General features: G+C 44.6%; 1 protein-coding gene across 4 annotated transcripts; it reads left to right on the top strand.

Annotated features, from left to right (window-relative positions):
• The first annotated feature begins 4,438 nt into the window (after window positions 1-4,438).
• LOC134075236 (E3 ubiquitin-protein ligase TRIM47-like) lies at window positions 4,439-14,187 on the top strand. Of its 4 annotated transcripts, none has more exons than XM_062530796.1 (6): window positions 4,440-5,278; window positions 7,481-7,576; window positions 9,038-9,271; window positions 10,258-10,429; window positions 11,174-11,298; window positions 13,029-14,187. In XM_062530796.1, exons 1-5 carry the CDS (start codon window positions 4,673-4,675, stop codon window positions 11,284-11,286), a joined length of 1,221 nt encoding a protein of 406 aa, XP_062386780.1. In that variant the 5' UTR covers window positions 4,440-4,672; the 3' UTR covers window positions 11,287-11,298; window positions 13,029-14,187. The 4 variants fall into 4 exon arrangements, with proteins under 4 accessions (XP_062386781.1, XP_062386780.1, XP_062386779.1 ...); XM_062530795.1 differs by having other exon boundaries at window positions 4,441-5,278; window positions 11,150-11,298; XM_062530794.1 differs by having other exon boundaries at window positions 4,441-5,278; window positions 10,258-10,430; window positions 11,195-11,298.
• The last annotated feature ends 51 nt before the right edge of the window (window positions 14,188-14,238 follow it).

The raw sequence follows: 14,238 nt of genomic DNA, 5'->3' as shown, positions 1-14,238 counted from the left end.
CGTCTGTGTGTATGTCTCTCAGTGTTTGCCGTGCAGAGACCTTTGGAGGTGCTCAAATTATGTCAGAGATTGTTATTAAATGTTCACTGCTAATTGTGTTCGTTTTGAAATTGTTAAAAGCCAGGTGTACGCCAGGTGTAGGCAGGTGCTCGAGTAGCCCTACTGCATCCACCCCATCCACACACACACACACACACACACACACACACACACACATACACACACACACACACACACACACACTTGAGGGTAGACAACAAAGAGAAACTGTAAGGGAAAAGCACAGCATGTGGGGCCGTTCAGGGAGGGAAACAGCAGATACTGTATGTTCCTTCACTGGCTCCTCCTGTTCATCCTTTACACTAACATGTGCCGCAGCAGCAGAGAAGACACATTTGGCTCCTCCCCTGTTCATCCTTTACACTAACATGTGCCGCAGCAGCAGAGGAGACACATTTATTTTAGGGTATGCAGATGACTGACTACAAGGGAATGAAACAGGTCATGGTCCAGTTGTCCAGGATTTTGTAGACTGGTGTGACAGGTCCTTTCTACAAACAAAAAACATGTGCATTGATTTTAGAAAACTCACCATGGATAAGGAAATCACCAGCATAAAGGGTCAAGCAGTGGAGTGTGTCAACAAATATAAATACCTGGGGACCATTATTGACAATAATTTAACCTTTGAGGCAAACTGTGAGGCTGCAAACAAAAAGGGGAACCAGCGGCTTCACTGTCTGAGGAAATTGGCCTCCCTCCACATCGACAGAAAGTTGCTCACTATGTTTTACCGCTGCTTCACTGAATCTGTCATCTCATTTAACCTGGTCTCTTGGTTCAGCAACCTACCCCTGAAAAATAAAAATTCCCTTAACCAAATTGTGAGGTGGGCTAGTAGGCTGATTGGAGAGCCACAGCTGAGCCTGGAGTCCCTACACAGCAGGCAGCTACAGAGGCTAGTTGGGTCGATCTTAGAGGACAGATCCCACCCACTCCACAGCAGGCAGCTACAGAGGCTAGTTGGGTCGATCTTAGAGGATGGATCCCACCCACTCCACAGCAGGCAGCTACAGAGGCTAGTTGGGTCGATCTTAGAGGATGGATCCCACCCACTACACAGCAGGCAGCTACAGAGGCTAGTTGGGTCGATCTTAGAGGATGGATCCCACCCACTACACAGCAGGCAGCTACAGAGGCTAGTTGGGTCGATCTTAGAGGATAGATCCCACCCACTACACAGCGAATTTCAGACTCTCCCATCAGGCCGCAGGTATTTGAATGCCGCCCCTCATACAGGCATATGCTACCACACACACACACACACACACACACACACACACACTCACTCATACAGGCATATGCTACCACACGACCGCTGCGCTCCTCAGCCGAGCGACGTCTTGCTCTTCCTCCAGCACGCTCAGGCCAATCCAAACTTTTCTCATCTGTTGTCCCTCGTTGGTGAACGCACTACCTGTTCTTACCAGAGTAGGGACATCCCTCAACATCTTCAAAAACATTCTGGAAACCCAGCTCTTCAGAGAACATCTCCTCTCATAGCACAGACAATTGCACTCATTTATGCACTTATTACACTCATTGATACACTATTTGTGTTATATAATATAAAGCTTTATTGCAGACACAGGTCCATATCACAGTACACATACATAATAAATAGTATAAAAGGGGATACAAAATGCATAAGAAATCACCTATTATCCTATAGGACATACAAACAATTGCACCAATGCCTTCTTAGCCTAGAGGTGAATCTATAGCAGCTGTCCAGCTGCAGCTATTCCATCTGTCTGGAGTCTGGAACTAAGTTAGAATTGCTCTTAAAAGCTTAAATGTTTTACCATGTTGTAAGTCTCTTTGGTTAAAAAGTGTCAGCTAAATGTAATGTAATGTAATGTAAATAATTGTATTACTACACATAGGTCACTTGTGATATTGATATGGTAAATTACTAGAGGTAGGGTTAGGGTCATTCTACTGAAAAGGTGGAATCTGGTTGATGAAAATCTGTGAGAAGTTCCTTTTTTTCCAACATACTCAAAACAGACAAATTTGCCTGTTTTTAGGAAGAGATGTCTTTTCTTAAATTAAGTCAAATGATTTCACTAGATAAGAAGTGTTTAAGTGTGTATATAGTGTGTGTGTAAACTTTTGGCCTGTACGTGTATATATATATATATATATATATATATATACGTACAGGCCAAAAGTTTGGACACACCTTCTCATTCGGACACCCCTTCTTTATTTTCATACTATATGACTATGAAAATTGTAGATTCATACCGAAGGCATTAGAATTATGAATTAACACATGTGGAATTATAGACTTAACAAAAAAGTGTGAAACAACTGAAAATATGTCTTATATTTTAGGTTCTTCAAAGTAGCCACCTTTTGCTTTTAATACTGCTTCGCACACTCTTGGCATTCTCTTGATGAGCTTCAAGAGTCACCTGAAATGGTCTTCCAACAGTCTTGAAGGAGTTCCCAGAGATGCTTAGTGTCGCTCTGGTAGCCTACTACAGCGCCTAAACACATTTCTGGTGCCTGTCGGGTGAACACAATTTGCCAACGGGTTATCATGTCAACTAGCCTACGGGCCATATCGTCTGCTGAGGTTCTGCCCCAGTGATAGCAAGACAGCGCACTGACGCTTGCTTGGATGCGGTTCGTTGGACTAAGTTGGCGTGGACTTTTCTGTTTGTTTGTTTGTTTGTTTTATTATGTATTTGACATTTGTTTATTTGTTTGTCTGTCTCATGTCTTGGTGTCACGGGTACGCTGGCGATTACGCCACTCCGTCCAGCATCTTGTGTCTTGTTATTTTGTGAATTTGTTTGTTGTGTTGTCATGGGTACGCTGGCGACTACGCCACTCCATTTCGGCACTGTCTCTGTGTAAAGCGCTTTGGGTTGCACTCAGTGCACGTGAAATGCGCTATATAAATAAAAGTACCTTACCTTACCTTACCTTAGCACTTGTTGGCCCTTTTGCCTTCACTCTGCAGTCCACACGGTGCTTGGAACCAAAGGTCTCCGATTTTGACTCATCAGACCAAAGCACAGATTTCCACTGGTCTAATGTCCATTCCTTGCGTTCTTTAGCCCAAACAAGTCTCTTCTGCTTGTTGCCTGTCCTTAGCAGTGGTTTCCTTGCAGCTATTCTACCATGAAGGCCTGATTCAGGCAGTCTCGTCTTAACAGTTGTTCTAGAGATGTGTCTGCTGCTAGAACTGTGTGGCATTGACCTGGTCTCTAATCTGAGCTGCTGTTAACGCGCGATTTCTGAGGCTGGTGACTCGGATGAACTTATCCTCCGCAGCAGAGGTGACTCTTGGTCTTCCTTTCCTGGGACGGCCAGTTTCTTTGTAGCGCTTGATGGTTTTTGCGACTGCACTTGGGGACACTTTCAAAGTTTTCCCAATTTTTTGGACTGACTGGCCTTCATTTCTTAAAGTAATGATGGCCACTCGTTTTTCTTTACTTGGCTGCTTTTTTTCTTGCCATAATACAAATTCTAACAGTCTATTCAGTAGGACTATCAGCTGTGTATCACCCCTGACTTCTGCACAACACAACTGATTCCCAACCCCATTTATAAGGCAATAAATCACACTTATAACCTGACAGGGCACACATGTGAAGTGAAAACCATTTCAGGTGACTACCTCTTGAAGCTCATCCAGAGAATGCAGAGTGTGTGCAAAGCAGTAATCAGAGCAAAGGTGGCTACTTTGAAGAAACTAGAATATAAGGCATATTTTCAGTTGTTTCACACTTTTTTGTTTTCCACATGTGTTAATTCATAGTTTGATGCCTTCAGTGTGAGTCTACAATGTCAATAGTCATGAAAATAAAGGAAACTCATTGAATGAGAAGGTGTGTCCAAACTTTTGGCCTGTACTATATATATATATATATATATATATATATATATATATATATATATATATACACTGTAGTGTACAGTCACACCCACAGTTATAAAATCACTAATGATGTTTCCTTTCAAATTCTAAAACAAATCATGACATCTCACAAACATTGTGCCTTTGCCCACGGCAATTCTTCTACTGACCTGCATGTTGACCCAAGTGTCAAACTTCAGAGTCTGCATTACTTCAAAATTAAACATTTTAGTGTTAAAGTTAAATGAAAATTATATTTGTTTTAGGAAAAAAAAATAGTTTTACATGAAAAGTACACAACCCAACTATCATGTGTGATCAAAGGCCATTTTCAGGACCAGACATTTAAAATGAAATCGTTACAATTCAAAATAACAAACGTTTGGGTTAGCCTACAGCATATTGGACTTGAACCCAATCCTGCGGTACAAGGCTGGTTTGTGGAACAGCACGAGTCCTGTGGCTTTAAGGGACAGGTTACAACCTTTCGACTACAACAGAAGAAACAGGTTTACAACCTTTCGACTAACTAGTCCACCAGGAAGGAAACCTGCGGCAGATGTATCCGGTAAATCGAAACTACTGTAGGCTACGTTAACTTTGTCGCTACCTCAATCTCAATCTCTTTCTGTTACATTTTCTCTCTCTTTCTTTGTCTCCGTCTCGCTCGCTCTCGCTGTCTCTGTGACTCGCTGTGTGTGTGTGTCCACGGGTGTCCTGCATTGAGAGCGTGGTACGATGACCGAGGCCAGTATCTCCGTGAGCCAGGACCAGTTCAGCTGCTCCATCTGTCTGGAGCTGCTGCGGGACCCCGCCACCCTCTCCTGCGGACACAGCTTCTGTCTGGCCTGCATCCGCGACTACTGGGACCGCTGTCCGGGTACCGGCCCCTGGAGCTGCCCCCAGTGCAGACAGACCTTCGCCCCGCGGCCCGCTCTGGGCAGGAACGGCATGTTGGCGGAGGTCATCGAAAAGCTCAAGCGCACGGGACACGAGTCGGGCCGTGCTGTTGCCGCCGTTACTACGCAGGGCTACGCGGGACCTGGCGATGTGGAGTGCGACTTTTGTACCGGGAGTAAACGGCGAGCGGTCAAGTCGTGCCTGACCTGCCTGGGCTCGTACTGTGAGGTTCACCTGCAGCCGCACCGCGACGTGCCGTGTCTGACGAAGCACCGGTTGGTGGCTGCCACTGTGCACCTGCAGACCAGAACGTGCGCGCAGCACGAGCGCATCTTGGAGGCGTTCTGCCGCACCGACGAGCGACTGATCTGCCTGCTGTGCGTGATGGACGGACACGCCGGACACACCACCGTACAGGCTGCTGCAGAGAGGACCGAGAAGCAGGTTGCGTGTCTTTTTTTGTCTACCCAAACAAGCAATGTTTTAGTTTAGTCCAACCTAATATATGACCATAACTTGATCATTCATAATTCAAATAAATAATTGTAAAACACAAGACAGATAGCCTAGTGAAAAGAGATGATAGTAGAACACAATAGAAGGTTGGGTGCCTGATTAGTGATTACATTGTAAAAGGGTACATGGTGAACGAACCTTTTAATTGCCCATTCTGCTGGAACTCAACTTAAAAACATAATTGAACTGGACACAATTTTGTGAAACATCTACATAGCTTGATTAATAACTCAAATGCAACAGGTGAATTTGAGCAGTGTGTGTGTGTGTGTGTGTGTGTGTGTGTGTGTGTGTGCGCGCGCATTATTGACACTGGAGAGTGCGTACTGTAGACTTGCAGACATCTCAAGCTGCAAAAACTCATCTTAGGATACCCACCCCCCCCAACAATATCAAAACAATGGATTGGCCTACATTATATTAAATTAAATTACATTATAAATTGTAGTATTTTATGAGTACTACAGCTTATATCCTAGGCAGGGAGGGAATGCCACCTGTTTTCTCACCTTAGCATGTCTCTAAAGACAGTGGTGCACTTTAAGGTGAAAAGCGCTTATTGCTGTTTTTTGAAGGGAAGAGGGACAGACAGAGGTGGACTAACGCCTGTAGCCTTCTCTCCTCCATGCAGGAGAGTCTGGATGTCTGATACCTGTAGCCACCTGTTAGCCTGGCTAGCACCAGACCTTATCTCAATGAGAGATCCACACATTCATTTTTTCATATCTAAGGCTCAATTATACCAGGTGACATAAGTAGAATATTTTAATTCTTCAAAATAATGTTTGATAAATGAACCTTACATTTTTCAGTAGTGATGGGTGTATAGATTTGAACGAAAGCTGGTTTGGTTTTAACTAGGGCCGGGACTTTAGCGCGTTAATTACGATTAATTAATTACACAAACATTAATGCATTAAAAAAATTGACGCATTTTAATCGTATGCCTATTTATTTTTGCACCGCGGAACGTTTCTCACTGGATGAGTTTCAGACGGACCGATTATACTGGAGCACCAAGTAACGCGCATGAGTTCGGTTCAGACAAAACAAACCACAGTAGCACAGTGAACATGAACAAAGAAGCTGATGTGACCGCGTTGGTTGGCCCCGTGGATGGGAAATGTTGTTACAAAAAACGAACGGATGGAAGCGTAGATAAGAGCATGGTTGTGTGCAACCTATGCAACAAGGACGTATCACCGCAGGTATCACCTCAGTGCAAAACATAAAGCAGCTAGCTGCTAGCGTGGACAAAGTATTGTGATACTCCAGACACTTGAGGGAAACCTCTGAGCTTTATTTATTAAACAAATAGCATCCGAGTTGCTGTTACAGCCACAACTCACGCTTATAACAGTAATCCACCGCACCTAATTCCATGTCCAACTTTCATAGACCTAAAAGAAACTTCACACTCAGAACCGCATACAAGCACACACGCACACACGTAAACTCCGCCCCCCAGTTCCCCTTAAAGGGACACAACAATTTCATGAACTCAACTCAAGGTAACAGGTGACACAATTAACAGGATATCACAGTATTATAGTTTACAGAAGGTCTACCTATCTATAGGCTACATGAATTTCTGAAAATGTACTATTTCTAAATATGGTATTGCTACACTTTATGGCAAAAATTGCACTGGTCTGTTGGACTTATTAATAAACAATATTTTTGTCGCTTAAGCTTAGGCCTATGTATTCAGTCATTATCCAATAGTAGGCTATACTAAAAATCCATGTGAAAAAAAAATACTTCTCACTGTTCTCAGGTCATATATTTATATACAATTAAAATGCGATTAATTTCGATTAATTAATTACAAAGCCTCTAATTAATTAGATTAATTTTTTTAATCGAGTCCCAGCCCTAGTTTTAACCTAAATACAAGCTTCGGTGTGTCATTGTCTTGCTGCCCCTCCCCGTTCTGTGATTGGTTCCTTCACTGAGGCGAAAATCAGGTCCATGGAATCCAGGCTGCCTAGCAGCACAAATAAGACTGTGCACAAGGCAGCACGGGTACACCCAGGCTAGCCACCTGTGTTCTTCTCTCCTCCCTCCATCCAGGAGAGTTGAGGAGGTCTGGTACCTGTAGCCACCTGTGTTCTTCTCTCCTCCCTCCAGAGGGCGCTGTTGGAGATGAAAGGGGAAGCCCAGAGGAGACGCCTGGTGAGAGAGAAGGAGCAGCGGGACCTGAGTCAGGACCTCAACACTCTGAAGGTGAGACAGGACCTCGACACTCTGAAGGTGAGTCAGGGCCTCAACACTCTGAAGGTGAGACAGGACCTCAACACTCTGAAGGTGAGTCAGGAGTCAGGGCCTCAACACTCTGAAGGTGAGACAGGACCTCAACACTCTGAAGGTGAGTCAGGACCTCAACACTCTGAAGGTGAGTCAGGGCCTCAACACTCTGAAGGTGAGTCAGGAGTCAGGACCTCAACACTCTGAAGGTGAGACGGCACCTCAACACTCTGAAGGTGAGACGGCACCTCAACACTCTGAAGGTGAGTCAGGATCTCAACACTCTGAAGGTGAGACGGCACCTCAACACTCTGAAGGTGAGTCAGGAGTCAGGACCTCAACACTCTGAAGGTGAGTCCTCCTGCACGGGGTGCCCACACTCAACATGATGCCCACTGCGTACACTCAACATGATGCCCACTGCACTGCGTACACTCAACATGATGCCCACTGCGTACACTCAACATGATGCCCACACTCAACATGATGCCCACACTCAACATGATGCCCACTGCGTACACTCAACATGATGCCCACACTCAACATGATGCCCACACTCAACATGATGCCCACTGCACTGCGTACACTCAACATGATGCCCACTGCGTACACTCAACATGATGCCCACACTCAACATGATGCCCACTGCGTACACTCAACATGATGCCCACACTCAACATGATGTCCACACTCAACATGATGCCCACACTCAACATGATGCCCACACTCAACATGATGCCCACTGCACTGCGTACACTCAACATGATGCCCACTGCGTACACTCAACATGATGCCCACACTCAACATGATGCCCACTGCGTACACTCAACATGATGCCCACACTCAACATGATGCCCACTGCGTACACTCAACATGATGCCCACACTCAACATGATGCAGCACTCAACATGATGCCCACACTCAACATGATGCCCACACTCAACATGATGCAGCACTCAACATGATGCCCACACTCAACATGGTGCTCACATTCACCATGGTGCTCAATGCCCAAACTCAACATTGTGCCCACACTATAGTATGCGTTATATGCTGGATCACTGTGTGCTGAGTCGCTGTGTGCTGTGTTGTTTTATGCTGAGTCGCTGTGTGCTGTGTTGTTTTATGCTGAGTCGCTGTGTGCTGTGTTGTTTTATGCTGAGTCGCTGTGTGCCGTGTTGTTTTATGCTGAGTCGCTGTGTGCTGTGTTGTTTTATGCTGAGTCGCTGTGTGCTGTGTCGTTTTATGCTGAGTCGCTGTGTGCCGTGTTGTTTTATGCTGAGTCGCTGTGTGCTGTGTTGTTTTATGCTGAGTCGCTGTGTGCTGAGTCGCTGTGTGCTGTGTCGTTTTATGCTGAGTCGCTGTGTGCCGTGTTGTTTTATGCTGAGTCGCTGTGTGCTGTGTTGTTTTATGCTGAGTCGCCGTGTGCTGCCTCTCCAGGCCTCTGCCCAGACTGCGCTGCGGGACGCTGAGAGGGTGTTCTCCGAGCTCATGGACTTCCTGCAGAAGAAGCGCTCCGAGGTGGCGGCGCTGATCCGAGCGCGGCAGGAGGCGGAGACGGAGCGGGCCACGGCGCTCCTGCAGCAGGTGGAGCAGGAGGTGGAGGAGCTGCGGAGACGAGAGGCGGCCATGGAGCAGCTGCTCCGCATCGACGACCACGTGGAGTTCCTCCAGGTAACAAAACACCTGCGCTAATCATGACCGCCGCTAGCGTTAATTAGTGGTGTTCCTCTCTACACCTGCGCTAATTATGACCGCCGCTAGCGTTAATTAATGGTGTTCCTCTATACACCTGCGCTAATTATGACCGCCGCTAGCGTTAATTAATGGTGTTCCTCTCTACACCTGCGCTAATCATGACCGCCGCTAGCGTTAATTAATGGTGTTCCTCTCTACACCTGTGCTAATTATGACCGCCGCTAGCGTTAATTAATGGTGTTCCTCTCTACACCTGCGCTAATTATGACCGCCGCTAGCGTTAATTAATGGTGTTCCTTTCTACACCTGCGCTAATTATGACCGCCGCTAGCGTTAATTAATGGTGTTTCTCTATACACCTGCGCTAATTATGACCGCCGCTAGCGTTAATTAATGGTGTTCCTCTCTACACCTGCTTAATTAATGGTGTTCCTCTCTACACCTGCGCTAATTAATGGTGTTCCTCTCTACACCTGCGTTAATTAATGGTGTTCCTCTCTACATCTGCTTAATTAATGGCGTTCCTCTCTACACCTGCTTAATTAATGGCGTTCCTCTCTACACCTGCTTAATTAATGGCGTTCCTCTCTACACCTGCGCTAATTAATGGTGTTCCTCTCTACACCTGCGCTAATTAATGGTGTTCCTCTCTACACCTGCTTAATTAATGGTGTTCCTCTCTACACCTGCTTAATTAATGGTGTTCCTCTCTACACCTGCTTAATTAATGGTGTTCCTCTCTACACCTGCGTTAATTAATGGTGTTCCTCTCTACACCTGCATTAATGAATGCCATTCCACTTTAAACATGCTTAATCAATGCTATTCCACTCTAAACCTGGCGATAAAAACATCTGTCATCTCAGATTCAGATTCAGATAACTTTATTGGTCCCAGACGGGCAATTCGGTTTGCAGCCAAGTGATCCCATTTTGATCTCCCCCCCTCTCTCTCCCATGTAGAGATACGAGTCCCAGTCCACTTCAGAAGACTGTCCCAGGATTGTGTTTGTTCCGCAGTTCTCTTTCAGTGATGTGATCGCGTCGGTGTCTGCCATGAAGGAGAACACAGAGCAAATCTTCCGGGATGAACTGGACAGAACTCCACACAGAGGGGACAGCAGGACCAGAGCAGGTGGGTCTGCCACCATAAGTTGTGACTGTTAAGCGTGAATTCCCCATCCGGCTACTTGAAAACAAGACAACGATTGGTTGTAGCGCTAGAGCGTGGAGAGGGGATTTGAAAGACGACCGTTTAAACCACCCCTCCATACATTCTTCAATCACAAAGAAAATTAATGTCCTTAGCGGTTGGATTTTTTCTCATTTTTTTAATTAAGGCATTAAGATCAATTATCAAAAGATGATTTCATGTTCCTCTTTTTAGTCAATTTTAGCATGGGGTCAAATACTTAGTCCCCCCACTGTACGTTGATAAATGAAGGTTGTAAAATAACACATTTTCAACAAGCTAGATGTCTGCTAGCAACTTATATTTACGTCAGCAGCAAACCGAATTAAGCCTACTGGAGGAATTTACCTAGCGTTTTGTCATGCAACGTTGACACTTCCTTGAGAAGTTGAAGTTTTTCTCCGCTATGGTGGTTAAAAATGGCACGTTCCACAATAGGGGTGTCTGAAATCGCTTTAAAATGTTCCTACAGTTTCTAATCTGTGATACTACCTTTTTAATTTCTTATAATTTCTTTAATATTATGGCCCTTTTCTTTTATTATTTCCGTCTCTTTTTTATTCTCTTTTAAATGTGTATTTTGTGTACTACAGTTTCTAATCTATTTCTATCAATTATCTGACCCGCCCAAAACTGAGATTTCTGTCTCTTTGGGGGGTATAGTACCCCTCATATTTCGAACTACAGTGTGTCCTCTCTCCCAACCGGCGTGCGGGTTGGAGACCAAGTGCGGGTCAAACCGTCCGTCCTCCAACCCAAGTACGGCTGGGGCGTCCCACGAGTCACACACAGGAGTGTAGGAGTGGTCAAATGTAAGGACCCCTTAACTTCACACACCACAGAACTCACTTGCATGTGCTTCTTAATCATTGTATCAAGTATTGTTGTTGTTGATGTTTACTCACAACAGAACTCACCTGCATGTGCTTCTTAATCATTGTATCAAGTATTGTTGTTGTTGATGTTTACTCACAACAGAACTCACCTGCATGTGCTTCTTAATCATTGTTATGGGTAATCAGTTTCTATTATCAGCAATAAGTATTGTTGTTGTTGATGTTGTTGTTGTTGTTGATGTTGTTGCGCCAGAGTGCCCCCTTCATTAAATATTCTTAATAATGTGTAGCAGAATAAAAGATCAGTCGCAAACTAGAAATGGGCATCTCCATGGAGGAGCTGCAAGAGTGGGCTTGCTCACCAGGGGGCAGTGATGTAAACGCCTGAACAGTCCCCCATTCAGTGATGTCAGACGAAGCGTTGCTGGGTATCCTCCGGCATGTCCAGCCGCCAAATACTACAGAAGAAGAAGAAGAAGTATTCATGGGTTTCATCAGGTCCCTTTCCACAGGTGTATTAATCAAGCACCATGCAGTCTGCATTGATAATCAAGGTGCTTGATTGTATACACCTGTGGAAAGGGACCTGATGAAACCCATGAATACTTCTTCTTCTTCTTTTGTAGTATTTGGCGGCTGGACATGCCGGAGGATACCCAGCAACGCTTCGTCTGACATCACGTGAAAAGGGCTTATTGCCTTGCAGCAAGCCCACTAATAATCCTCAAACTAATCAGTTAACCTTAAAGTGCTTATGTTGTGACTGCTGTTGTAAAGCTAAATAACATAGCTACAGGCTACTAGCTGTATGAAAACACGAGGGCTCAACACTAACTGCTAATAGTTGATAAAATAAGATTGACCTGCCTGACACAAAATTAGCCGAAATAATCTGGGCACTGAAATGTTTCTGCCCATCATAGTTTTGGTTCCATCAATTGTAGGCTAAGCCACGAATGTCTCGAATATTGGCACACTCAGTAGTTTTTGCTCTCCTTGGCTGGCAAACATATAGGCTACCCCTGTCTGAACGGTTAGGACAACCGTGTACAACAGTAATTGTACTATTTTAACTATAGTGTGAGGAGGCGGGAACGAATGACTAACATTAAATAGAATACATACGTAGCCTAATTATTCAAGGAAAAGCTGTAAAGGGTTAATAGCCTAATCTAGGCTCGATTTTGCCACGGACATCTCTGTTCCTCAGTCAGTTTAAAAGTTTGCTCTCCTTGATAATGTATAATATGTAAAACTGTGCATCTTTATTTCGTCTGGACTATTATGGCAACTGTGTAGGACTATTAGACGGTAACATACCGTTTTTGGTCAAAGAAATAATTATACAAATTATACAAAACCAGAAATTGACTTTCTAATAGGGTTTACATTACGTTCTCTTTGGCATACTCCCAACATGGCCGCCGAACACTTTATGATGTCAGGTGGATCTATCTGACTGGTGTTCAGATGCTAATCAGTTAGCCTTAATACACGCATGTTGTGATTGGTGTTCAGATGCTAATCAGTTAGCCTTAATACACGCATGTGATTGGTGTTCAGATGCTAATCAGTTAGCCTTAATACACGCATGTGATTGGTGTTCAGATGCTAATCAGTTAGCCTTAATACACGCATGTGATTGGTGTTCAGATGCTAATCAGTTAGCCTTAATACACGCATGTTGTGATTGGTGTTCCCCCCAGCTGTGGATGCCAGTGGGCAGCAGGTTAAGGTGGACTTCCCTGAGCACGCTAACTGGACAGCGTTGCTACAGGAGATGGAGCTGGCCCCCTGACCACAGCGCAGGACAGACCACGATGACCATGTCACCTCTCCAAGTCATCCCAGCCATGTCACCTCTCCAAGTCACCTCTCCAAGTCACCTCTCCCTGTCACCTCTCCAAGTCACCTCTCCAAGTCATCCCAGCCATGTCACCTCTCCACGTCATCCCAGCCATGTCACCTCTCCAAGTCACCTCTCCAAGTCACCTCTCCAAGTCACCTCTCCACGTCATCCCAGCCATTGTGAAATGTATGCAATAACTGATCATATTTTCTAATATAGTATAATGGGGGCAGCCGTGGTGTACCGGTTAGCGCATCGGGCTTGTAACCGGAGGGTTGCCGGTTCGATCCCCGACCAGTCCACCACGGCTGAAGCGCCCTTGAGCAAGGCACCTAACCCCTCACTGCTCCCCGAGCGCCGCTGGTTGGGCAGGCAGCTCACTGCTCTGGGTTGTGTGATTCACCTCACTGTGTGTTCACTGTGTGCTGTGTGTTCACTAATTCGGTTAAATTGGGTTAAATGCAGAGAACTGAATTTCCCTCACGGGATCAAAAAAGTATATATTCTATTCTATTCTTTAATATTTATAAGTATATAGTATTATATATTTCATAGCCTACTACTTTGTGCCTTTATGCCTCGTGTAAACACATAAAACACTTTCTAAAAATCCCAAAACGTTCACTAGCATGAAGAGCATTGTATAAATCACTCCAGCCGTGAGGAAGCACTCACGACAAGATTGAATAACGGTATGTTATTCACTGAGCTGCTGCTTTAGTTGATACTGATTGTAATCTTATCTGAACTCTAACCAATAATTATGTTCTCTATCCACATTTTAATTCAGCAATAAAGAAATCATTTTTAAATAATATTTTGTGGTAGGCATTTATTTGATGCCTATTATTATGCAAAACAGTTTAACAGGCATGCACAGTATTTTAGATAGAATTTGACCCTGGAGTCCAAATCCCACCCTGGGATTCGAAAAACTGTTAAAAACACACATCTGAATCTCTACATGATTTTGTCCTAGAAACATATAAGTGACATCATTAAAAACCTCGAATCTTCTAGTTTCCCGTTTTCAGTTTGTCTTACTGCACTTTCTAAGTTGAGAAGCA

Source organism: Sardina pilchardus, chromosome 2, assembly GCF_963854185.1.
Source record: "Sardina pilchardus chromosome 2, fSarPil1.1, whole genome shotgun sequence".
NCBI lineage: Eukaryota > Metazoa > Chordata > Actinopteri > Clupeiformes > Clupeidae > Sardina > Sardina pilchardus.
Note: the sequence above shows the minus strand (reverse complement) of the source record. Positions and strands in the feature narration are given on the sequence as shown.

What these genes read in the sequence shown, in the direction of transcription:
- LOC134075236 (XM_062530794.1), top strand. Translation starts at nt 4,673, where the DNA reads ATGACCGAGGCCAGTATCTCCGTGAGCCAGGACCAGTTCAGCTGCTCC. An exon ending in CAGAGAGGACCGAGAAGCAG is followed by an intron (nt 5,279 to 7,480) that starts GTTGCGTGTCTT and finishes TCCTCCCTCCAG; the next exon opens with AGGGCGCTGTTGGAGATGAA. An exon ending in GACAGCAGGACCAGAGCAGG is followed by an intron (nt 10,431 to 11,194) that starts TGGGTCTGCCAC and finishes TCTCCCAACCGG; the next exon opens with CGTGCGGGTTGGAGACCAAG.